Source organism: Colius striatus, chromosome 3 (genome assembly GCF_028858725.1).
Source record: "Colius striatus isolate bColStr4 chromosome 3, bColStr4.1.hap1, whole genome shotgun sequence".
NCBI lineage: Eukaryota > Metazoa > Chordata > Aves > Coliiformes > Coliidae > Colius > Colius striatus.
Window position 1 is genome coordinate 33,055,506 of NC_084761.1, and position 25,074 is coordinate 33,080,579.

Sequence of the window (25,074 nt, forward strand, 5' to 3'; positions counted from 1 at the left end):
GAAAGTAATTGTTTCTACTGCAACATAGGCGACAGATCAATTATATCTCTTGATACTCTTTGCCAAAGTAGAAATGGTAACTTTTATGCCTTTGTTACATTCTTACATGACTAATCATTTTCCCTATCAAATCCAAAGTGTGTTTTCCTTCATGTTTCCTCTTCACTGCTTCAAGCAAACTTTTCAGGCAAGACACAGAATCTTGATTTACTGTATGCTTTGTACACTCTAATGTCTTTAATTGCTCTGAAATTTTGCTTATTTAACCATTTTTTTGTGTGCTCTGGAAATAGCTGGCTACATAAAAATAGTGAGATGACTCCTGTGACTTCCAATTTTCTACAGAAGCTTCAATAGAAGCTATCTGCATAACTACATTATTTAACCTTTTACATTTTTATATTTTTTATTAACATGTCCAGATAAACACAATATTATTTAATGGACTACAGCTTTGAGCCTGCAGTTTTGCTTATTTTGTTTCATACAAAAGACATACTTCTTACCTCTTTATCCTGTTCTACAAAGTTAGAGAATTGCCCCATTGTCCTGCTCCCTTGCTTCTATTCAGAAATGCTGAAATGTTGTGCCATAATTTGTTTGGTGGGTTTAGTCCTTCTAAAATACAACTCTGTGTGCTACTAAAGCAGTTAGATTTTTAGTTCTCTGTAATAAATGATGTCAATTTCATTTTCCATCATGATACTAATGCAAAGGAGACGTGACTAAATAATATGTCAAAATTAAAATCCTAAACAATATTAATGATTCACAATACTTCCCATATCATCTGCTATTGTTTTGCAGATATATTTGTCAATGGAATTTGAGAGGTATGTTGTGTCATTTTAGACTTAAGTCCTTCCTGTCTTTGTTTGCCTTAGGGCAGAATTTACCTTTCACTTCATTTAATATCATCTAATTCCCCTTCCCAGGTAACATCATTTTTTTCAAACACAAAGATCTGGGATGCAAGGTTTTTTTCATTTTAGATATCCACTGACTCTTTATCTCAGTTTTTATTCACAAAGCTCAAGATATGATTTATTCTCAATATTATGTCCACTCCTTAGAATAGTAAACAGATGATCCTACCACATAGGGCAGCCTATTTGTCAGCCTCAAATCCTGTATCTCATATAAGCAAATACTACATAATATTTCTCATATTTAGTGAGCCCCAACACTTTTTTCCTCTGCTTTTCAAATCCCACTCACACAGACACCTGGTAACATCAAGTGAAACAACCAGTCAGGTCTGGAAATTGCAGATGTCTGCAGCAATGACAGACAAAGAAAAAAACAGGAGAAAAAAGTATATTCTCAAAAAAATCTAAAAAAAAAAGAGTATATCCTCAAAGAGTCAAATAAATTAGGACTACATTTTTGTTTAGTGAGCAGAAAACAAATGATTTAGGGAGTAGCAAAGCCAGGAAAATCAAAATTCAGTGGTATCTTTTACTTACCTATTCTGCCCAGCAGCTTCCCTTTCAGAGGTTCTATATGCTGGCAACAGGCAACAGTTAGATGTCCTTGAAAGATTTTCATCTCTTTTTTTTCATATCCTTTTCCATTTTAAGAAGCAAGAGTCCACATGCTGTTACTACAAGATGTTGAGTTGTGATATGTAGTTGTTATAGGTGTTATGAGACAAATAGCTGCCTAAGATTGTAGAAGAATTTATGAATCTTCTCTAGAAATGTTCTAGGCAGAGAGCTCCCAAGTTCACCCTAAAATAACTAGTAATGAGACTCTCAGAAGCCTTTTCTAGTCTGCGAAATCAGTACTGTGACACTGCGTAACAAACCAATGCAGTGTCACAAGACCATTGTAACTTGGCCTATGTGTCACTGAGCCTTTAACTTCAAGGTGTTTGGTTTTGTAGTCAATCTCTCAAGCACAATTCCAGTGTGTGAGCCTAGAGGAGAAGTCAATGTAATTTTTAAGCAGTAGGATGCTTGTTCACCTGGAAATCCACACTGGCATTCAAAAGCATTCAGTTAATTTTCTAAGATCTCTACAAATTCTACATGAGACCAGGGGCCATTAAAGCAACATTATTGTGTCTCAGTTGCCCAGCAGTAAAAATGACGTCACGACTCCTTCTTTATTGCATTTTGGATGACTTGTTGAGGTGCTTTATAATGTCTTTTGAAAAGCATTAGTCTTAATTACAGGTCTACATAGATTAGAGCATAACACTCTGGGTTCTATCTTAGAAGATGTTTTCAGTTGCCACCATTAAACAAAAAGTTGTATAGCATTAATATAAAGTATGAGTTCAGTCTTTTGAAAATGCTGATAACTCTGCTTTTTAATCTCAAATGAAGGCAAATACAATCGGTTAGTTGCAGTAAAACTATTATCTTTTTCTGATAGTAATCATGCTGAAATTCAAGTAACTAAGTAGCATATAAAATTACTGAAATGGATTCCTATTATTTTCTCCACTTTAAAAAATATAAGAATCAGACACACAGATTTGTCTATGTATTAGTGAGATTTTGTTAGTGAAATTTTAACTGTAGTGGAAATTACTGAACAAATATCCTTTGATTGAGCTCATCCTCTGAATGCTGAACCTCTACAATTGTAAAACAAAAAGAATACGAATAAGCTATGAATTGAGGAATTCATACTATTAGGAGATCATTACAATTAAAGTAAACAAACACAGCTTCTGTAAAACTGCTGAAGCTTCCTGGTATGTTTTCCATTGATTTTCAACACCTGTTGAAAGGTGTTGAAGACAGAAGGGACAAAGAGAAGAGTTGAGGACTATTCTGAATAGTGAGCTCTGTGCAAGAATATGCCTCAGAGTCCAGCTGTGGGACAAGGTATCTTGGATCAGGATAGAAGGTTGTTATTTTTGAAGGAAACCATATGCAAAATTGCTGTATTTACACGATTTTGTCTCTCAAGTGGACTCTTGAAATCTATTTTGTCTCTGTAACTTATTATGATGTAACTTAGCATAGAATAATTCTGATGAACAGCTTGAGGATGAAGGTGTCCTTCTAAAGGATTTGTTCAGCCCCATGACTTCAGTGTTGATGGAAAATGTGAAAATAGCACGAGGAGCTCCAAGTTGGTCTGTGTAGGCTGAACCTACCCTGTGTTCTGGTGTTAATGTGATTTCTACCACATCTATTCTGGAACAGAATGGCTGCCTACCTTGATTAAACCAAAATGTTTCGGGAATTTAAAACAGTTTTATCATCCTGCATCTGGGAAGGAACAACCTCATCTTATTAACACCAGCACATTTACAAATATTGAAAGGGTGGGTTTCAGGAGGTTGGGACATCCCTTTTTTCTATAGTAGATAGCAACAGGAAAAGGGGTAATGGGGATGAAACTGGAACACAAAAAGTTCCACTTAAACATAAGAAAAAACTATTTCACCGTGAGGGTGAGGGAGCCCTGGCACAGGCTGCCCAGAGGGATTGTGGAGTCTCCTTCTCTGGAGGTCTTCAAGATGCGCCTGGACATGTTCCTATGCGACCTGACCTAGGTGAACCAGCTTCTGCAGGGGGGTTGGACTACATGGTCTCTAAAGGTCCCTTCCAACCCCTACCATTCTATGGTTCTAAGATTCACTACAGACATTGATTTTACATACATATCTTGGCTGACGCCAGCATTTCTCTCTGTAGGACCCAGTAGTTTAAAAGCAATCTGTTTGCTTTCGTTCCTTTACTATACCCGGAAGGAAGGAAGCAAGGAGCTGGGAGCTAGAGAGGATATAAGGATACCCCAATGAAGAGCTATCTCTGAATTTTCCATGGGGATAAACTCAATTGAAAATTCTGCTATGGGTATCTGCTGTTACCATTTGTATTCTCTCTAGCCAACCAGAACACTCTTATTTGTAGTATTCAAATTTATCTTGAGCTTTGAGAAAATGATTTTCAACAGCTGCATACTTATAATCTGGACCGCTTTACTGCCTTTCTTACTCTATCCTGTTATTCCATGCTCAAAAGCATGGGACTTGTGAATTGTTCTCAAAGAAACTTATGCTACTAATGTTTATTATCTTGGGTAGGGGGTTATCTAGTCATATCTGAACATACTATAAATGTACAGTGATATAATAGAAATGTTTAGAACATCTACACTACTGATATTCTCACCCCTCAAGTATCTATGAGACTTTTTTCCCAAGCAATCTTTGTGAAATTTGTCTCATGTTTGACTTTTGAAACAATTGCTTCTTTTTTTCTGTCTTCTTTTAGTTTTTTTGAAGGACAAAACTCCCTATCATCTGCCTTCATGTAGCTGAAAATATCTCTCAGATTCATAAGATTTTATGGATGTCTGTAGACGATTTTACATAATTTAAATGACACATTAATATTTCAGGTTTCATTTCAAACTGTGTGTAATTTCAAGACACATGGGTCATAGTGAGGACAAAGTAGTTTTCTAGTAGTTTTCATCCAGCTAAAGACAAAGGACTTGACAATAATGCACATTTTTGTGCTATGTATATGTGACAATTTTTAACAAGCAACTAATAGATAACGTGACTACCACTCTGAGTAAGGTACAGCACTGAAAGAGAACTGATGTATAAATGTCAAGAATGACAGCTCTTTCCGCTTAGTATAAGTGACTTTTCAACAGTTGGGTGATCCAAGAAGATGGACAGCTAGTAGCAATCCTCTGTGCTTTCTAAGATATGAAGTTTTTTTACAGTACCTTTCCTAAAGCTCAGTGCTTATATGGTAGCACCCAAGACCTAGGACAGACCGATTTATCTCAGAGAAATTTAAAAGACATATTCTGTGTTGACTAAAGTATCAGCAAGCAAAAACCCCTTAACTTAAATCATGGATCATAATTTTGATTTCTTCAATTATTTTTCTAAACAAAGAGTAATTTTCTCTAGTTCACATAACCACTAATATGTTTTTGCAAATGAAAGAAACCTTTACTTACATGTACTGCTTAGTTTTCTAACCAGAAAAAAATATGCATGCTCTATTTCTTAAGGAATTTTGCAAATTATACACTCAGATTCTTAGCTGTTATAAAGTTTTTGTCCTATAAGATTGTGAATGTTAATTTTTTGCTTGCTAGTTTGTTTTGTAATTTACTTGCAGTCTTCATTCCAAAGAAATGGGAATGGAAGTAACATAATTCAATAAATAATTTGAATCTTGTCTTGTATGAGTTAAATATGAATAGCTAAGCTATTTCTGATATATAGAAAAAAGGAGTATTCTCAAAGTAATAGGTTATTCTTTGTGCTCAGTATCACATTTTCTGGAGGACAGGCAAGCACCTTTGGAAAAAGTATGCTAGGCATTTGAGGAGCAGAAATGCCTTCCTGTTGCCAAAACCAACGGAGTAAACTGATATTTATCATCCCTTCACCTGACTAGAAGTTTGTGTGTATATGATGCAACTTTGCCATATGCTCTGAAGAATTCTATATGTATCTACCTTGGTGACAAAAGTAATCTTGAAAGTATAGTACATCGTCCCAGGTATTTAGAATTAGTAAATGACAGCCCTTCTATGCATTTTTTCTTAATTCATAGTTTGCAACTAAGAAAAAAAAAAGTTTGCTTTGTCTTTTTCAACTAGGTTGCTCAGTTTTGAAATAATAGCAATTGCAAATGATGAAAATGTACTCATAGTACCTAGTGAACTGAAACAAAACTAAATAGATTGAAACCACAAAGAAATGTAATACTTGTTTTTGGAAAAAGTGTAAATACCAGCATTCCTTCCATTGTAACATCTGAAAAGAAAATGTGTGTTTACTCAAGTAGTGACATTGTAACTTCTAGATTAGTTCCTTTGGGTTACACATACTTGTAAAAGCAGTACTCTTTAGAACACTATGTTGCAGAGACCTAATTAACGTCACATTTTGCATTTTTAAGTCACTTACCGTCATATTTTAAGTTTAGAATTTAACATTGCCTGTCAAAATTCTAAATGTAAGCTACATAGAAGAGACTTCTACATAAAATCCTAAAAAATAATCTCCAATAAGCAAATATTTATCTATGCTGATAAACAGCAGGAAAAAAAAGGCTAGTGTTATAAACTTAAAAACAAATCTGACAACCTTTATCTGCATTTTTCTTTGCTGGAGATTGGAGAATATATCAAGGAGGTATCACTACGCTTATCCCTTGGCATTCACAACTAGTTGCAGTTGGAGACATCAGGTCTAGAGGACTTGTGCTTACAGTCAGCTCTGCTATTCCTAAATTTGATTTGTTGCTTTGATTTGTATCAGGGACATGTACCTAACTTTTAAACCTATTAAGGACCATAACTCTTTCTTGTCTGCCTATTACAACTTACCTATAAGGTGCATACTACCCCATATGTACCAGGTAGCCCCCTGCCAGGGGCTAACGAAGAGTCTTTGTGTGTGATACCCTTCTTATAGTAGGATTTTATGCAGGCCTTTGAGCATGCAAAGAAGCTTTAATATAAACCAGGTTTTGAACAAGGTGACTCCTGCCTGGCTACTTTGATGCAAAAGTGTTATTGGCTGCCTATACAAGTCGAATTCAAGGATCAGTAATGTCCAAAAGCAAAAGAAAAAGTGGAGACAGCAATTTGGAGGTTCGATATCCAAGTGTAAAACACATAATAGTATTAAATGCAGCCTAATTAATTTGCAAGGAAGACTTTCAGAGAGGGCATACGGTAGGAGTACTGTAGAGTGACCTAAATGACTAATTCACCTTGGAAAAACAAATGTAACATTTTGAAAGAAATGAAATGGTGCTGCACCTATTCTTGCAGAAATGTTGAAAGCTTCTAGGTGCATGTTCTCATGAGGAAGAGTCTGGGTTTGGTTTGGGAGTTGCTGTAATTTTTGAAATACCTAGAGATTTATTATCAATAACATGAGTCAATTATAACATTTAATTATAAAGCTAAGTCTTAATGTCTTCAAACATTTCTTCAGGGACATTTCAGAAGCCAGGTGGCAGTTTGGGCCTCATCTGTGATAATCTGTGTGAGTTTTTCATACTGATTTAATTTCAGTTGCATTCTGCCACGTATCTCTATGTACAATATGGATGATGCCTATTTTGGCTTTGAGACCAGAAGGTGCCAGGCTGTATATGATTGGCCATATTTGTGATGACTTCTAAATTTGATTGTAGCTTTACCAACCATGTGGACCTTACATGGATTTTGAGTGAATATCTTTCAAAACCAAATCTGTTACATGTTCTTAAAAACAGAACAAAATAAAAGAATTTGCAATGTTTTGTTCCATTCAAAACAAACAGATACTTTCCTTTGGTGGCAAGTAAGCAGTGAGCAGTCTTGATGGGAGAGAAAACAAAAGCCTTTATAAGACAGCAGGCTATATCAGCAAACTGAGTATTTTTCAGGCAAAAAGTATGACACACGGTTATTAATTTCTTCATTTAAATTTTTTTCTTTAAAAGACAGATTATGATTGAGAGGCAGATAAAGCATTGTTTTCATTGTTAGACATAGAACTAATTTCTAGCTTCACCATTTGAAAGTGGTGAAAAATCTTGCTTGAAAATAAAACTATGAGGAACTATTATCTCTAGCTTCTCCTCTTATGTCTTTCCACAAGTTGAATGTGGCACATTTGCGAAACCTGTTACCTACAGCTGCATCAGTCATTTATTTCAGCAGGAGCTGCTGAAAGCAGTCCATTTTGGCAGGGAGGTTGGACTAGATGATCTTTTGAGGTCCCTTCCAACCTCTGAGATTCTGTGATTCTGAAAATAAGACTTTCTCTTTTTAATTAATAGACGTTGATCTGAAAATGTGCACTTTATAGTTCATAACTATTAATTTTTCTGTCAGGCTACATTATGCCCCCAAATATTTCTTTTACTAATAAGACTAAACACAATATATATATAATATATAATATATATATATGTATACATATGTATATATACATATGTATATATATACATATACATATGTATATATATATATATATACACATATGTGTATATATATGTATATATATATATACATATATAATATATATATATGCATGCATATATTAACTTAATAGAAGTGATTGACTTTCTGCATTGTGGTCATAGTTTAAACTTAAAATGTATATCTCAACTCTACAATTTATTTTGCATCTTGTAGGAGCATATTGGAAACATTATCACTTAATTACTATCAACAAAATGAGTTGCTTTTGCTATAAAATCTTGTATGTTAAATCAATGGAATATGCAATGCTACAGTGCAGACCTGTAATTTTATCCACAAGTTTATGCCTTCCCAATAATATTGTTCCACACAGCTTTTTAACATAAAGTCACCCAGAGATTTATTTGTGCTTTTATTGGTTATTTTATATGTAACTATTTTTAACATCGCTGTGAAGTACTTCTCCCTGGTCCTTTTATAAATGCTTTTGTCTAATTGAATATACTTGCTGGTAGAGTCATACACTGTCTGAAAGAAAGTTTGAAGATTCCTGGATGAGTGCTGTGATATGCTGTTAAGCACAATGACTACCATTTATTCTTTTTTAAGAGGTACCATACAGAAACAAGCTTAATATAATTCAGCATTGCTTCAGCTCTCACTTGTTTGCACACACATAGCCTCTATACATTCTGGGTTTGGCTGCCAAGAGATGAAGGAAAATGATCACCTATACAAATTGAAGCAACCTCAAATAATGGCAACTACTGTATTGCACTCATCATGTGCATACATAAAGGCAAAGTGCAATCTCATAATTTGTTACTGTCCACAAGAATATATTCAAAATTTACATGAGAGGAAGGCTTCTGTAGCTTACACTAGAGCAGTTCCAATAATTAATTTTCCCATATTATAAGACAAGAAACTAAGGATGGTTATTCAGTTGCTCTAAGTCTTACTGTGTTGTTGTTTATAAGTGACTTAGAGTAATATAAAGCTGACATAATTTCCTTTCCAAATTTGTTTGCCTCTCCTATGCAGAAATATGAAAACAAATCTATAGTAGATACTTTGTTCTTTTTTATTTGAATCCTGGTACTATTTTTTTCCCTGTCTATTGATTTGTTTACAATATTTCTTTTGGAAGATTGTGTGCTGCTTTCACTGGTTCTTCGATGAATCTTTTTTTCCCAGGTTAACATTTTGGTCAAATTCTTAGCAACTCTGAAAATCGAAACAACTTCATTGTTTTCAGTAAGGCTATAGCAATTGACATACATTAGGATTTTTTTTCCGCTCTTTAAAGAAGAATAAAAGCCCCAAAAAAAGTAGAGTATTGCAAACTACACCCTGTCTGCTTACTTCAGGATCTAGTAATGATATTGCGGTAAGAGAAAGTAATAAATGATAATTTTCCTTTCTTAAAAAAGCTTTGAAATAGTGCCTTCACCATTTTGAGAGCCACATTTGCTATTTTTAGCCTATTACAAGTGTGTTACACACCTCTACTAGATATAGTATTATTCACAGTCTCTAAGCTGGTTATTTTTCTGTTCTTTTGATGTTCTTCTGATGCAAGCATATAAGACTTTATTGTTAGGTTTGTTCAATAATTTTGCTAAGACTGAGGTATTATTGTCCAGCAGTAGCTCCTGAGATAACTATTTTATGGTCTCAGGCTTTCCAACTTTAATGCATCAGTATGACATCCTTTATTATTTTTGCTGTTTAGGTTTCTGTGTTTGGAACTGTTTTAGATCTTAACCCTAAATGCATAAAAATTTTATCCCTAATTATGTTTTCATTCCCTATTGGATATTTGTTGCTACGGCAAAATATCACAAAAAATATTTACAGGGAGTGCCTAGCAGCATATATACATCAGGATAAATTTTGCTAAACAAATTTCAGCACTGGTTCTTTTTTTTGTCTATTCTATTCATGTCCATTACATTTCAAATCTCCCATGATTCGATTGCTTACTAATCCAAGAGAGTATACTGTGAAAGGCCTTTTCACTAATTATTGCATATTGCATCTTGAGGGGATTGTCTGGGGAGAAATGATCAAAGCTAACCATCTGTGCCCTACAAATTAGGTTTTTGCTGTATACTTCCTCTTTACTGACTATGCCTTTAACTCATTAATTTTGACACTACCAAACTTGGGGCTCTCTATTTATTAGTCACAGTGTTTGTCAAGCAAACCTAGCGATAAAGTCATATGCTTGCATCAGAACAACATCAAGTTGATCTTTCATAATTTAATAAGTGATAACTTGAAAAAACTGACATTAAATGGCAGGATGTAAAAAGAGAGAAGCATGTGAAGCATTTGCTGGCTAGATTTTGCCAGTTGGCAAAAAATGCTTAATCCCTGAATTGACAGGCAAAGGGTAAGTCTAACCTATTGGGTAAGCAATACATTTGATATTCCGGTCTCTGAATCCTGTAAATAGGGACCTGACACTCCTATTTTAAGCAGAACTTGTAATGGAAGAGGTCTGTGGTTATGGGGTGGTATGAATTTTTCTGAGACACTGACTGACAAACTAGTGAAAGCAGAAAGGAAAGCTCCAAATTCATCCAATCCGCACTTATATTCAACTAGTAATATTTATTCCTAAGATACTGCAGCACTCCTGTTGGGTTTCTGTTGCTACTGTGACTGTAAGGTTCTTCCAAAAGGTATAAAATCATTCTTTGCACAAAGGACAAACTTCCTCTCAGGCTTATATTCACATACAGGACACATCTTGATAAGGCAATGTTGTATAAGCCACAGGTCTCAAGCACGTTTTGTAAAAAAAAAAGGTAAAAAAACGTATTCTTACATTTCAAATTCTGATGTTTAAGGTATTGAGTGGAATAGAAATGACTGTGACTTTTTGGAAAAATATTTAAACAAGTATTGCAAACTTTACTTTCTGGAATAAATGCCAATTAACAAGAGCATATTGGAGAAGGAAGTCCTAGTGAATGACAGTCAAAAGCAAATCAATATGTATTTAAGCAAACCAAGAACACATAAATGCATAAGTGATTAAACTAAAAGAGTTTCCTGCCATCCTGAATATAGAAAATACTTTTTTTCTAAGGTCAACACTACTCACATAGAAACAAGGTCAGATAGTACTCCACGGGAGAGTTGCTGCTATAAAATAAAAACAAGGAAAGCTATAGTTCTTGGGGGAAGAGGGAGTGAAAAAAGAAATAATCAAATAGGAATAATATTTAAAGAATGACCAATTTTAAAATGGCAGCTGCAAAAATGCTTTAGCCTGGCTAACTGCAAAGCTTCTAAGAAAGCACTTTAGCTTTGTGAAATAGCGGCTCGAAAAAGCAACATCTAAGGCAAGTTTTGGCTCTCACCCAGACACGCATTCAAGCATGTGATTCAGTTTAACAGTCAGTAATTCCACTGACTTCCTTTCTGGATCAGTAAGTACAAGCTAGACAGAAACCTGGAAAGCTCACTCTTTTCCTTCAGACCTTGAGGAGAGGAGATGCTGGTTACACCTGGTGAAGGCTAAGGGGTGATTTCCCAGGCTTCAATGCAAAAAATGGGTGGGAAGGAAGAGGTATTAACATGGCTGTGGAACCATAAAGGATTCAGGCACCACAATAGCAAAGAAGCAACTTTTTAATTGCTGCCACATCAAATGGTACTCAGAACAGAACTTACCAGAGGTATAAGATGTTTCTTTGATAGACAAGACCAGTCTGTAGAAATTGGGAAAGGAATTAAGGCCTAGGTATGAGATCCCTTCATAGGAAAATGCTACTTTCTGATAGTGTTGGTAACACACAAACAAAATTAATCTCAAGATGTGTTTAGAGGGCTGCACCTAGAGGTACCATTTCCTATAGAGTTTCAGAGTACTTTAATGTAATTCTCCATTTTTATGTCTGAATTCTGACCCATCAGAATAAAGGCATTCTGACACTAATTAATATTCAGGTTTTTCTTTCTTCATTTGTTTCCCTTTGGTTATTCCCTTTACAATGTCTAGAGGAACTTTGGAACGAAAGAGCAGAGAGAACCTTCAGTGAGTCTACACCTTTGACTTCCAGTGTTTTCCAGCATTTTACTCCTTAACAAGGCATTAAGAACACGTCTTTCCTCTAAAACTTACTCATCATCCATGAAAATTTGATTTCAAAATTACTTATTTAAGAGCTTAATACTGAAACATTTATCTAGTTCAGAAGTATTGTCTTCTTTATGGGCTCCATTCCTTTTTTAGTCACTTCCATTAGTTTATTGTCTTTACTTTCTGTGGGGCTTCTCTCCTGAAAAAAACCTCACAAACCACAACTTTATTTTTTGACAAGACTAGGATACAAATGGGAAAACCATCAGATTTTCTTCCCAATCTTACAGATTCTGACAATAAAAATGGTCCCTATGCTGCTGAGTATAGAAAAGGAGCTATAATATTATGCACAATACACAACCTTAAATAGATGCAGCACTCTAGTTGTGCAGCTACTTGATGCTTTTTCCCTAGCACAAGATGATAGAACAATTAATTAGTGGAGTAAATGAACAGAACAGCAGAACAAGAGCCACAGGATTAAATTTAGTTGGGAGGGAGACAAAGTTCTCTAAAAGAGGCTGTAATTATTGTGGCAAAGGAGACACTGAATGAGAAGAATTGGAGAAAAGAATGCAAATTAACGTGTGTAGAGCTCAACTCTGCACGATGTAGATAGTATTTGAATATGGATCTGAAAAAAACACTTTATGGCTGAGATGTTTTCAGTAAAACGTCCAAAGACTAGAGAGAGCTAGACATGATGGTATGATTTTAGAGGGAAATTTGCAGCAGTAACAGAGAAAAAAAAAAAAAAAAGAGAATGATTAGAGTCTTTAATTGCATAAGAAGTTAAAGTGTTGAGACATATCTGTAGAACAGAGCAGAAGTAGAGACTGACCAAAATTGGATAAATAATGTACAAGAAGAGGTCTATTGCTCTGGAGAATGAAGAGGAGATATGGGAAGAAACAAAACATTGCATGGCAGAGAATTATTTGCTTACAGGAGTAAGGATTGGAAGGGCTAGTGATGCTCATCAGTACCATCAAGACCAGCCAGAAAGAGATCATGCTAGAGATCAAGAGGGTAGAAGAAAATTGAGAGAAGCCAAAAATTAAGCAGGTTAGACTTTGGGTTATTTTGGTTGGGGCTTCTTTGCTTGTTTGTTTGGTGGAGGTGAGTGTTTTGCAAACAGCGAAAGACTCTTCAGACATTCCAGGACTATGAAAAAAATGGACATTAGCTTATGGCAGAGGACCATATTATTGAAGTATGAGTCACCAGTGTGATATAGTCATGAAGAAAACACTGGTGCTAGCCAGTTCCCTATTTCCCATGAAAGGTGAAAATATTAGCACCAATCTCTAAATCATTCATGAGATCATATTATAAGCTTCTGATCTCTTATTTTCAAGAACAAGAAGAAGATGAGGATTGCTAGGAAGATAGAAATGGAGGCAAGGTGTCTTCAAGAGATTTCATTGTATAGTTGTAGTGGGTTGACCCTGCTGGCAGATAAACTGCCACTCAGTCACTTGCTCACTCTCCACCCCAGCAAGACAGAAGAGGAAAGTGGAAGGGTAAAAGCAAGAAAAACTCATGAACTGAGATTAAGACCGTTTAATAAGTAAAGGGAAAAAAAATGGAAAAAACCATTTCAAGTAATGTAAAAGCAATCATCTCCCACCTCCCACCTGCAAACCAATGCACTGCCCATCCCTGAGCAACAGTTAACTTTTAACCTCGCCCTTCTTTTAATGCTGAGTATAAAGTTACTATGGTTTGTTTATATGGATGTTATATGATTATATGGCTCAGTCTGGATCAGCTGCCCTGGCCATGTTGCCTCTCAGGCTCTTGTGCACCCCCATCTCACTCACTGGGGATGGTTGGGAAGAGCAGAATGAGAAAAAGAGAAGGTCTTGCCACTATTCAGGAATAGCTAAAACATTGGTGAATTATCAACACTGTTTTGGTCACAAGTCTAAACCATAACATCATACCAGCTACTATGAAGAAAATGAACTCCATTCTGACCAGACCTAATAGAACAAACAGTCTAGAAAAATGGAGGCTGAGAAAAGACTGCTGTCTATGTACTTATCAGAGAGGGATCTCAATGAAGGAAAGATTTGGTTTTGACTGAAGAATGGTATTGAAAGCATATGCACACATAAGCTTAGGTATGAATATCACATCTCAAGATTTACTGAGAAATTCATAAGCAAATCTTAACAAAGAAATTTCGATATATGGTATATAGGTAAATATGTAATTTTACCTTTCAGTATTTTCCTTCACATGTAATTAAGGATTGAGCTATAAATATTTTATTTTGACCAACTTTGATTATATTTTCTGAGACAGCCACAAAAGCAAAATCAGCAACTGTTTCTGCCTTCTTAAAGAGAAATTTTGTCATTTGCTTATACATTTGCTTCTTTAAAAGAGAAACCAGTGCTATTGCAGCTTAGATTTCACTCAGTGGTAAGTGCTCTTAAGGTATTCCTTTTAACTTCATCATTAAAAAATAGTATTCCTTTTCCAATCAGATCGTTGTATATATAACTATCAACTGTATTTTGGAATAACATATATTCACTTACAAAGGCTTTAATTTTTAACCTAGAGTTGCAAGTTATCAGGACACAAGCTATAGATTAAAAAAAAAAAAGTATTTATATATGAGCTGCTCCCTTGTACAAAGTTCAAGTTTCCATAAAACAAGAATGGCAGAGATATAATGAAGACAAAGACAAAAAGGAATTGGTTAATGATTAAACAGAGTTAGAAATGAAAACTGATACTAGCCAAAAAAAGAAACCGGCAAACCAACAATGTTACAATAATGCATGTTTAAGGCAGGAAAATAATTTCTCCAAGCATATAAGTGAGGTAACATTTCTTATGTTGTTGAATAATAGTTTCGATGAATCCATAGCCCTGAATTGTTGAAAGGAATGTGTTAGGTGACCTACTGGATGTTAAGAACCTTCCTCAATAAACATTTAGAGTAGTGTAGTATATTTTTAACATATTTTACAATCACCACAAAATCTCTATTAGTTCTGAAAACTAAGCTTTTATTTCAAATTAGAAATTATTATTTCATTACAATAAAATAGTTACTACCATATTTAGGAAAATTAAAGATGAAGATGACTACATTAATCATTAAGAACATGGTGTTCCATTGTCATCACAGTGAAGAATTATAGAAAAAAGGAAACAAATATCAAACTAATCACAATCTTGGCCCATTATCCATTAGGTACTATAACATATTATTTTCCATTCCTTGAACAATTCGTTTACAGCGTAAACTTGACAGTGCATTTGGACTGGAACACCCTCTCAAAATAGCTTTTTAAGGCCCCATAATACTGATTATGAAAAACAAAGCTGATAAGTACTTATGGACATAAATCTTCCATATTTTCATTTGTAGTCAGCTCATCTCATTTGATAAAAAATGGCTTTTCAAATGATCAAAGTGTTCACCTATTGTAAAATATTTCTAGTAAATTTTAAATAATTTTGTTAAAACACGTTTTTAAAAAATTTAAACATGGGATTAAAACACATTTTCTTCATCTTTATCCAAAAAATCAGTTTTTATTTTTTTTAAAATGTGCTGTGAGTTTCCCTATAAGGCTTCTTTTGAACTTCAATTAAATTTATTTTAAAAAAGCTCAAACTCAAAACAGGACATTTTTTAAGATTGGCAAATCAAATCAAAACAGTTAGTATGCAGATTTAAAAAAACAAAACCAAAACATCAAAACCAACACCGTGACAAATATTAGATCAAACAATATTAAATGCTGTCACACTATAACTAAAGGATTTAGCTCTTTTGACCCTAGTCATTACATTCTTGTATGACTAGAAAAATACATATTTATCTATACTTATTTTATATATCTATATCTATATGCAGTTATATATACTTAGTATTTTGGTTTTAATACTCACACATTTTCAATTTTTATTTCTTGTGGAAACAGTAACAGATTGAACCTTGCTTTCAGAAATACTTCAGGTAACAATAACACAGCATGTTCCATACTGAAATAGTTTAGAAGACAGATGAGTTATTACTTGCTTTGTCCTTACTGTCATTTAGATTATCTATTTGTAACTAATTTACATACTTCTTATTTAACAGGTTTTGGACAAACATAGGTGATGAAAGGGTCTGGCACCGCTTTCCATAATTGAGCGTGGAAATGTAGTGACTAGGTTATTATATTATTTTCAATACACCCATGAGTTTTGAAAACAAAGTAATTGCAGTGCATTTAAAACTTTTCCTGTTTAAGAGAGTAAGAAATATTTATTTCAAATATGCTTCAAAAGTCTCCTGTGACACATGTAAGTATTAGTCTCCTGGCCTTGCCAGTAGATGCTTTAATAAGGTATCTATCATTTGCAAGTTAGCATGCAAATTAACTACTGCTAAGGAAACATTGGTTGACTCAGTTAATATGAAAGTGTTTCACATATAATAAAAACAAAACCTTGGATCAAAAGCACAGTTGTAGGTAACTAGCTTAAATCAAAGAGTTTGTGACTTTAGAACAAAGATTCCCAGTGAAACGTTTGCTGACAGTCAAGGCATAACTTGCACCTCCTTATTTCCAGTTGCCAGAGTTTGCTGACAGAATTATGAAATGCATCACTTCCCAGTATTAGATGTACATACACAATGTAAGGAAATATATACTATCTCTAAATAATATATTTAAGATCTATGCACATAACTATACCATTTGATTTGTATGTGTGTGTGTATATATATATGAGTGTACCTCATGAGATACACTGTTTTATGTATGTGCAATCACAATATCCTAGGTAATGTTATTGTTGTAGGTAATTCACAGAATTTTGGTGGCAAAGGGAAAGATCTCCAGGATGCAAAACAAAAGTTCTTCAATATTCAATCATTCAATACTGCATTAAAGCATAGTCTGCAGTATGAACAGACAAATAAATAGGGGGTCCACGATGAGTTCAAATTATTGCAGTGTGTCCTCAGCACGTGATTTTCTACCAATTGGAAAGAAATGATATATTTCTGCAAGCTAGAAATCAGTTGGTCTTTCAATCTACACACAACAGGTAGTCTTGTCTTGATTGCATGCCTCATCAAATTGGTTAATTAAGTCATTACTAAAGCAAAATTCTGCAAAATCAGATTGTGACAAGCTGTCGTCTTGGTTGTGTCTTTCAGAAAACACACCTGAAAAGTCTTTGTCTGCAATATCTGCTGTATCTTCTTCTTCTGAACAGACATTTCTTTTGCCTTATAAAGAATGAGATGGGAGTAATCATCTTCCTATGGTAACTACAAAGTCAATTAGACAGTAAATACAAATTATTTATTTTCATTATTAAAGCTGTTCCTTGCCTCCAGTCATTTTAGTGAGTGGACTCTCTCCTGTCACAATATGCAGTCCCCACAGCTTCATAGGCCTCAGTTCCCTACTTTATTATTTCTTTGACTAGGACCAGTCTGGTAAAAAATGCATCTTGGCTCTAACCTTTCTCATAATCCTCAAATTGCTTGAATTGTTGCATTTTATAGAATCATAAAATCATACAATGGTTTGGATTGGAAGGGACCTTTGACCCTCCTGCCATGGGTAGAGACACTTTCCACTATACCAGGTTGCTCAAAGTCCCATCTAACCTGGACTTAGAAACTTTCAGGGGTGCGACAGTCACAACTTGGTCCAATGTCTCAACACCCTCACAATGAAGAACTTCCTAACGTCCAATCTAAATCTACCCTCTTTCTGTCTGAAGCCAGTACCCCTTGTCCTATCACTACATACCCTTGTAAAAATTCCCTGTCCAGCTTTCTGGTAGGTCTTTAGGTATTGGAAGGCTGCAATATGGTCTCCCTGGAGCTTTCCCTTCTCCAGGCTGAATAACTCCAACTCTCAACCTATCTTCATATCAGAGGTGTTCCAGCCCTCTGATCATCTTCATGGTCCTCCCTTCGACTTGCTCCAATAGGTCCATGTCCTTCTTTTGTTGAGACCCCAGAGCTGAAGACAGTACTCCAGGTAGGGTCTCACAAGAATGAAGCAGAGGGGCAAAATCATCTCCCTGGATCTGCTGGCCACACTTCTTTTCATATAGCTCAGGATATAGTTGGTTTTCTGGGCTGCAAGTGCATGTTACCAGGTGATGTTGAGCTTCTTGTCAAGTCCTTCTCAATAGGATTGCTCCCAGTCCATTCTCCATCCAGCCTGTCTTTATGCTTGGGAATCCTCCAACCCATGTATGTTCAGGACCTTGCACTCGACCTTGTGAAACTCGATGATATTCACACACCTCTTAAGCCTGTAAAGGCTCTCCCTCTGGATGGCTTCCCTTCTCTCCAGCATGTTGACTGTACCACAGTTTTATGCTGTTGGTAGACTTGGCAAGGGTGCACTCCATCCCGCTGTCGTCACTGACAGAGATGTTAAACTGTGCCAGTCTCAATACCAGCCCCTGGGGAACGCTACTGGTCACTGCTCTCCACTTGGACATTTAGCTATTGACCGCAACTCTTTGAGCTTGACTATCCAGCCAATTCCATATCCACTGAGTAGTCTGTCTGTCAAATCCACGTGCCTCCAGTGCTGCAATAAGGATGTTGTATAGGACCATGTCAAATGCATTGCTCAAGTCAAGGTAGACAACATTAGTTGCCTCACCCATCAACACTGTAGCCCTATTGTAGAAGGCATTCATCAGGCATGATTTGACAACTTAGTGTAGCCATGTGGACTGTCACCAGTCATGTCCATATTTTCCATGTGCCTTAGTACAGTTTCCAGGAGGACCTGCTCCATGATCTTGCTGGACACAGAGGCAATCTCCATTAATTGCCATATGTCTCTGCAATTAAAAAACCACCATATGGGAGCATTTATAAACATGTGTGCAGAATTAGGTATGAGACACTTCCTTCTATTCTCAGTCCAGTTTCCTTTCTTAGAAAACTGGCATTGCTTCTAGGGCCTACATGCCTCCCTTGTTTTCTCCTTGTGCCCCTTTGGTCAAATTTCTTTGCTAAGGTCTGACATTTCTTTCTCTCTTGCCCCAGGGAAAACATGGTAAGTGATTCCTGTTATAACCCCCCTCTTTGTTCCTTTCCCAAAACATCTTGTAATTTTGAGCCCTTTTTAAGGCCTAAATTTTAATCAACTGCTTGTTTTAAACCAGCTTCCCAAAACAACTGATCTGGCATTGTCATGTAGTAGTACAGCAGTACTGAAAGGCATCCAAACTATGGATCCAAATGGGGATGTTGTAAAACTAAAATTCATATTCCAAAAATCTTTCAAGCAGAAGTAAATCTTCCTTCCACCCTTTAGTAGTTCATTTTGAGCAAAATCTTATCCATAGCAGAAGGAAGCTTTTACTGTAGAGGAAAAAAAAAACCCCAAACATCTAAAATGACAATTTTTCTACAGAACTTAAGCTACAAATTCCATAATAGTAGGGGGGAAATTTTCAGTACAAGAGACTTTGAAATGTATGATTTTTTTGGTATACTTTAATAAAAAAATAGGTATTTTACATTAAGCAATTGAAACTTTCTGTTGCATTATGTTCCATAAAACTGGACTTTTTTAAAAAAACCCCACATTAACTGTTTATATAGTATGTGACAGAAATATAGTTTTTCTGTATCTATATTTTATGATATACCAAATATACTTGCCCCATACATTTAACATATGTATATATATGCAAACAATGTATCTATAATATCTTAATAATCTCTGACTTTTTTTTTCATCATAAATGTTGTGTACACTAACTGTTTAGACAAATGGTCACCGTTTTTCTTCTGTTCTAGTGCTTATGTACCCAAGGCAGCAGCAGGTCATTGCAAGTGGGCAGAAGTCCTGATGGATTTGGAGCAGATAAAGACATCCAAAGTAAGTTAATAAAAAAGTTAGCATTTTATACAAACATAGGAACAGACATCATTAAATATTTAGCATTGTACTCACCTAAGAAGTGACAGGAAGCAGGAAAAGGGATGGTGTTTATATAATACCATTTCATGGGCGGAGGCAGAAGAACAGAAAGCTAAAGGGAATTGGAGTTGACTAAATACTGCAAAATCTAGAAATAAACATTACTTTCTTCCTTTTCTGAAGAAAAGGGGCAGCAGGCCAGGAAGTTAAGTCCTTCAAAGAAAATATTGTGGGATTAGATTCTGATGAGTTCTCTCAGTGAAGCCCATCCTGCATATTATGAGGTAACTTTAAGATCCTCTGACTTGCTGGATGCCAGTATCTAGATGGATTGGGCCTTTGGACTTGGAATTAATCCATGTCCTGCAGAGTCAGCTGTATTATCTCTAAATCTGTTAGTTAAGGCTCACAATTCTAACCCGTGTTTTCTTTTAGGACATTGATGTCAGTTTATATACTGCAAATACAGATGAAGATGTAAGTAAACTTAAAATTTGACCAGAACTGGTATAATACGGCAGCCTTTTCTTGACAAGCAACTTTCTCTTAATGCAGCCTTAGTCTACTTTGAAAAAAGTTCCAAATATCGAATAATTTGCCTTGGAAGGAACAGTTCTGTTAGTTAAAGTACTTAGGATGAATTACGTAAGGAGATATTAATTATTTTTATTGAGTCACTCGCTCTTAAAATTGAAGAATTAAAAGAAATTATCCAAAATGATCTTATCAAAACAAACACTGCTAAAATAATGTGGGTATTCATTTTCCATTTGAGGAAGGGTTTTCCCTTCGTCATTGAGAAATGCTTCCAAAGATGATTATTTAGCACCATGCACAATTTGATGGAATAAAATACCAAAGAAGAGGAATATGGAGAGTAACTGTCAGCATCTATCTGTGCATTTCTCTGTTTTGCCACTCCTTAGCTTAGCAGCAAATACCAAGGTGTTCTCAAGGATTTAGATTTCTAACAGCTGCAGATTATAATTTATCCTGCAAAGGATGAATTATGTTAATTTTTCAATAGAATTCTTAATACAACCACTGAAGCTTATATAAAGTATGCTAATCTTAAGTGAAGTTTCTGTAAACTCATTTCTGAAGAGACTTTTCAATAATCTGTTGCTGTGGAGCTTAGTCTGCACTCCATGGGACACATGCAACTCGCTAAGAAAATGAATGCAGCCAATACTGCAATACCAGCAGACACCTTTGTTATAGTGCTAGTAGAATTGGCTGGATTCATTTCTGTGGTAGCAGCCTTCTTCTGAGACATTGTTTTCCCAACAACATAAACATTCACACAAGGACAGAGGGACAGAGAAGTTAATTCATTGTAATTGCTGATTTAATAACTTAAATACCTTAATGTCAGAAAGATTTTCTGAAGTGAAACAGTCTGATAGGAAAATCAGGCAACCTGGGACTTACTCTTTGCTTTACTGTTGACTTGAGGGAGAAATTAGTACCTCTGCTTCTTTTTCTTTAACTGTGTTTAATTATATCCCAAATTCCTATCCCAATTAATTATTTTCCTATCTTCCTCACCAAGACACTACATTTCTCCTTATCTTAGCAAACTGGCTGGCCTTTATGGTGTTAGCTCTCATAGCCAATCTTTGTAGATATTTAAAAGTATTTTAATAGTAAGAAGAGGTAACCAGCAAATAAAAATCAGCCACTTTGTGGTATATTATGTCTTATATTCACTTGTTTCTTTTTATTCATAAAACTATAACAATTATTTTTTTCAGAAAGAATGCCAAGGACCAGTAATGAGATGTTTTTTCTTAGAGACAAAAGTGATTCTTCAAGAATGTCTTATCACAAATTGTAGTAAAAGACAGGATGTACTGAACATATGGAAAAGGGGAAATGCAAGCTTAGAAAAGAACAAGGTAAGTAACACCAACAGTGTGGGAAAAAAAATAGAAAAATCAGAAGTGTTTCTTCACTAGCAAAAATTCCCCCTTTGTTATTAAAAAAGCTGGGATGGTACAGATAAAAGCAAATAGGATCCAGTAATTTGTATGTATAACAGTGAAAAAATTACACATACAACAATGAAAAACAGAATTTAGTGGTTTTTTTTAGAAAAATACTTTCAGGATTCCCATAAAAGCAAATAGCTTTGGCTGTGCATGTGTACATATGTCAGAGTGTTGGAATGTGTATGTGTCAATAACAGTTTCTATCTTCAGCATCTAAAGTCAGTATGTTCAGACCTATACAGTAAGGTATCCTAATTTTCAAAGAGACAGTCACTTGCACCTCTCATTCAAGTCTATATCTTTGAAAGCTTATCCAGGAGCTGCACAGACTGTAAGTACCATGGAAGCCTTCAGCAATGATTTCTATAGTCATTGACTGCTTTGGAGTTATTAATAAAACCAAGACAAACAAGAGTTATTTCTTTATCAGGAAAAATAGACCAGTACCCTGCTTTACTATTGTGTTTTATTTTTCAGTTCAACTCCACCACAACAGCAAAATGCAAGGAATGTGAAGAGTACGAAGAAAAAAATTTTACTGAATTTATACAGAGTTTTGTAAAGGTTATACAGAAGGAATGCAAACACTGACCAAAATATACAAGCTGGGAACTAAGATTCTGCCACGAACATTCTCAGAGAATTAGATTATTACCAACAATAAACTGTAAAGAACATAATTTAGAATCCTACTTACATAGCATCATACATAAAGAATAATAAAATCCCTGTAATTCACAATGTATTCATAACCGAATGCACACAAATTCTATTACTTCTGAAATATAAATGAAGGGAATAAAGCTTTTTCTTGACTTAAGTGTATTTATTTCTTGCTAAGTCCTCTGGAAAAGAAATCCTGCCTAATTTATCAACCTTTCCAGAAAATTGGCTAAGATAGTCTCAGGGTATCTGCATCAGGAACCTCCTCACGAACATAAATTCAGGGCTAACTGAACGAAGTTTTGGAGAAAAGCTCTTAGTTTATTAGTATTAATATGAAATTACCATACCATGTTAAGTATTTGACTATAGCTATTTTTGTTATCTATCCCTTTTGAAATATATTCCTTTACCATCTGTGCTCCTAGAAGATCCTAGTTCATCTCTCACTTCTGTTGTTAGTCATGTCTGACAGTTTTCCTTGCTGTTGTTTTCTCACTAACATTCCTTCAACAAACTAGTGTCAAAACAAAAGCTGAGGCCTATTTGTCTTAAAAGTTTATTGTCTATCTCTTAATATATTTATTTCTAGTATGGTTTTCAGATAAATCCAATGATTTTTTAATCTAAAAATTCCAAGTAAAAACTGAGAATATTTCTTTAAAGATTCTTTCTTGCCTTTTTTCCCTTTTCCCTTTGCATAAGGGTACTAAAAACTATCTTGTCATCTCAACAGAAGATGTCCTTTGTTCCACGGTCCAACAACAGAACATGCTTTGTTACTTGATTTGTTACTTCTGACAAAGACACTACCTTACTCATTATGGTAATTACTACAGTTGCTACAGATTTGTTAATTTTCAATTAAAGTAGTGTAAATTTAATTCTCTGACTAAAGATGCAACAAAGTCTCACATACACTTAAAAAAAAAAGTGGTAGAAATCTTTTGTATGTAGTAGAGTTTATAACTTTATAAATTTGGTCTCCTTTTGGGGTAAGACCTTTGAAGGCAGGAATCGCTTCTGACCATGTTTCTGATTGGAAATCTAAACTACATTTCCAAGACTCAGTGCAATCTCTGGTCCTCTGGTAGATCTGAAATTTTGGATATTTTTCTTTCAGTACTTTCTAAAGTAACTGTTTTCTTCATGATTCATAACCGTGTCATACCAACCTCTAACCATAATAAACAATTCTTTCCTTCATGTACCTCTATTTCTCCATCTTCATTTGATAAACGGCTGAGTCATTCAGCTGTCCACTTATCAGGAAGCAAGTCTCAATCTCATTATGGCAACAAAGTGTTATCACTGCCTGGTACTCACTTAATTTTGAGTTACTCCCAACTGTTAATCTTCACCACTCTGAGGAGCTGAATCACCAGTAAACTACAAGAGAAAGAACACAAATGTGAGCACGGTGGATGTCATCTTCCAGGTGACTTGTAGACTAATTGACTGGTAAATTTATAAGCACACAGATAGGTATCACAGAAAATAATTTGCCACTGCAAAACACCAACAAAAGAAATGCTTATTACATAGTTTGGATTAAGTAAACTAGTATTATAACTTGTTTTTTTCCTTAAAACAGGGATATGCATTGAATATGTTTCCAAGCCACAATCCTGTGTGGCCCTTCTTAGGCATTTGCCTATGCAGATGCTTAAGTCTGTAATAAGGAATCACTGCCCTGAGGTAGTGGAACATTTGCCCCTTCTTTAACCAAAGAGGTGCTGTTTTAGAGATGCCTTCAGTGAGAAATGAGCAGCCAGAGGAACCTTAAGAGCAAGCAAAGGCCAATGGAGTACTGCAGGTCTACAGCTGATATAGTTTTGCCCAGGCAGAAACAGGTGACTCCTCATTTGTCTTGAGTGATGGTATGAGTGCTTTCATCTTTTTCTCTATTTAAATTCCCTTCTAAGGGATTGATATAAGTGCTAGCTCACTTGGAAATGAGAACTTGGAAAAAGCCAGAATCATTAACAGTAGTGGAAAAAGGCAAAGTCTGAACTGCAGTTACCTCTCTTGCTGGGAGCGTCACTGTTTTGGTGAAAATATTTAAAAAGGGAATGTTTTGCTCACAGTGAATTAGCTGGGGGCTCAGCAGCAATTTCAGATTATTCATCTTATTCATAGGGCTGTGTGAGGAAAATAATAGTTAGAAGCGTAGTTTAGGATGTATTCCAGCTTTGTACGTCAAAAGCTCAAAGGGGCAATAAACACTTGAGTCAGTCAGCCTCATACTTGGTGGTAACACTTACAAAAGAGGGCAAACAGTGTTCCTACTACATGTATCAACAGACATTCTCTATAGCTACAACAGTGTTTCAACTGCTTTAACCCTTCAACCAAGAGTTCAGAGTTTAATAGAAGCCAAAGAAGGTAGCCACTGTAGAAGCCAATACAGTGTATGTTGTTTTAACCTCCTGAAAGCAACAGCCTGCTCACCCTTTGTTTTTCCTGCTGC

At 35.3% G+C, this 25,074-nt stretch overlaps 1 protein-coding gene across 6 annotated transcripts in view; it reads left to right on the top strand.

The window, feature by feature from the left end:
* The window catches only part of IL15 (interleukin 15), a 42,044-nt gene extending 19,283 nt beyond the window's left edge, over nt 1–22,761 (top strand). For 5 of the 6 annotated variants that reach the window (XM_061992105.1, XM_061992107.1, XM_061992106.1 and 2 more), the window contains 5 exons: nt 17,199–17,308; nt 19,827–19,908; nt 20,386–20,427; nt 21,705–21,848; nt 22,419–22,761. In XM_061992105.1, the coding sequence (XP_061848089.1) occupies nt 17,199–17,308; nt 19,827–19,908; nt 20,386–20,427; nt 21,705–21,848; nt 22,419–22,532 (492 nt within the window). In that variant the 3' untranslated portion in view covers nt 22,533–22,761. The remainder of the gene's footprint in view (nt 1–17,198; nt 17,309–19,826; nt 19,909–20,385; nt 20,428–21,704; nt 21,849–22,418) is intronic. The other variant, XM_061992110.1, reaches the window with a different exon arrangement.
* The last annotated feature ends 2,313 nt before the right edge of the window (nt 22,762–25,074 follow it).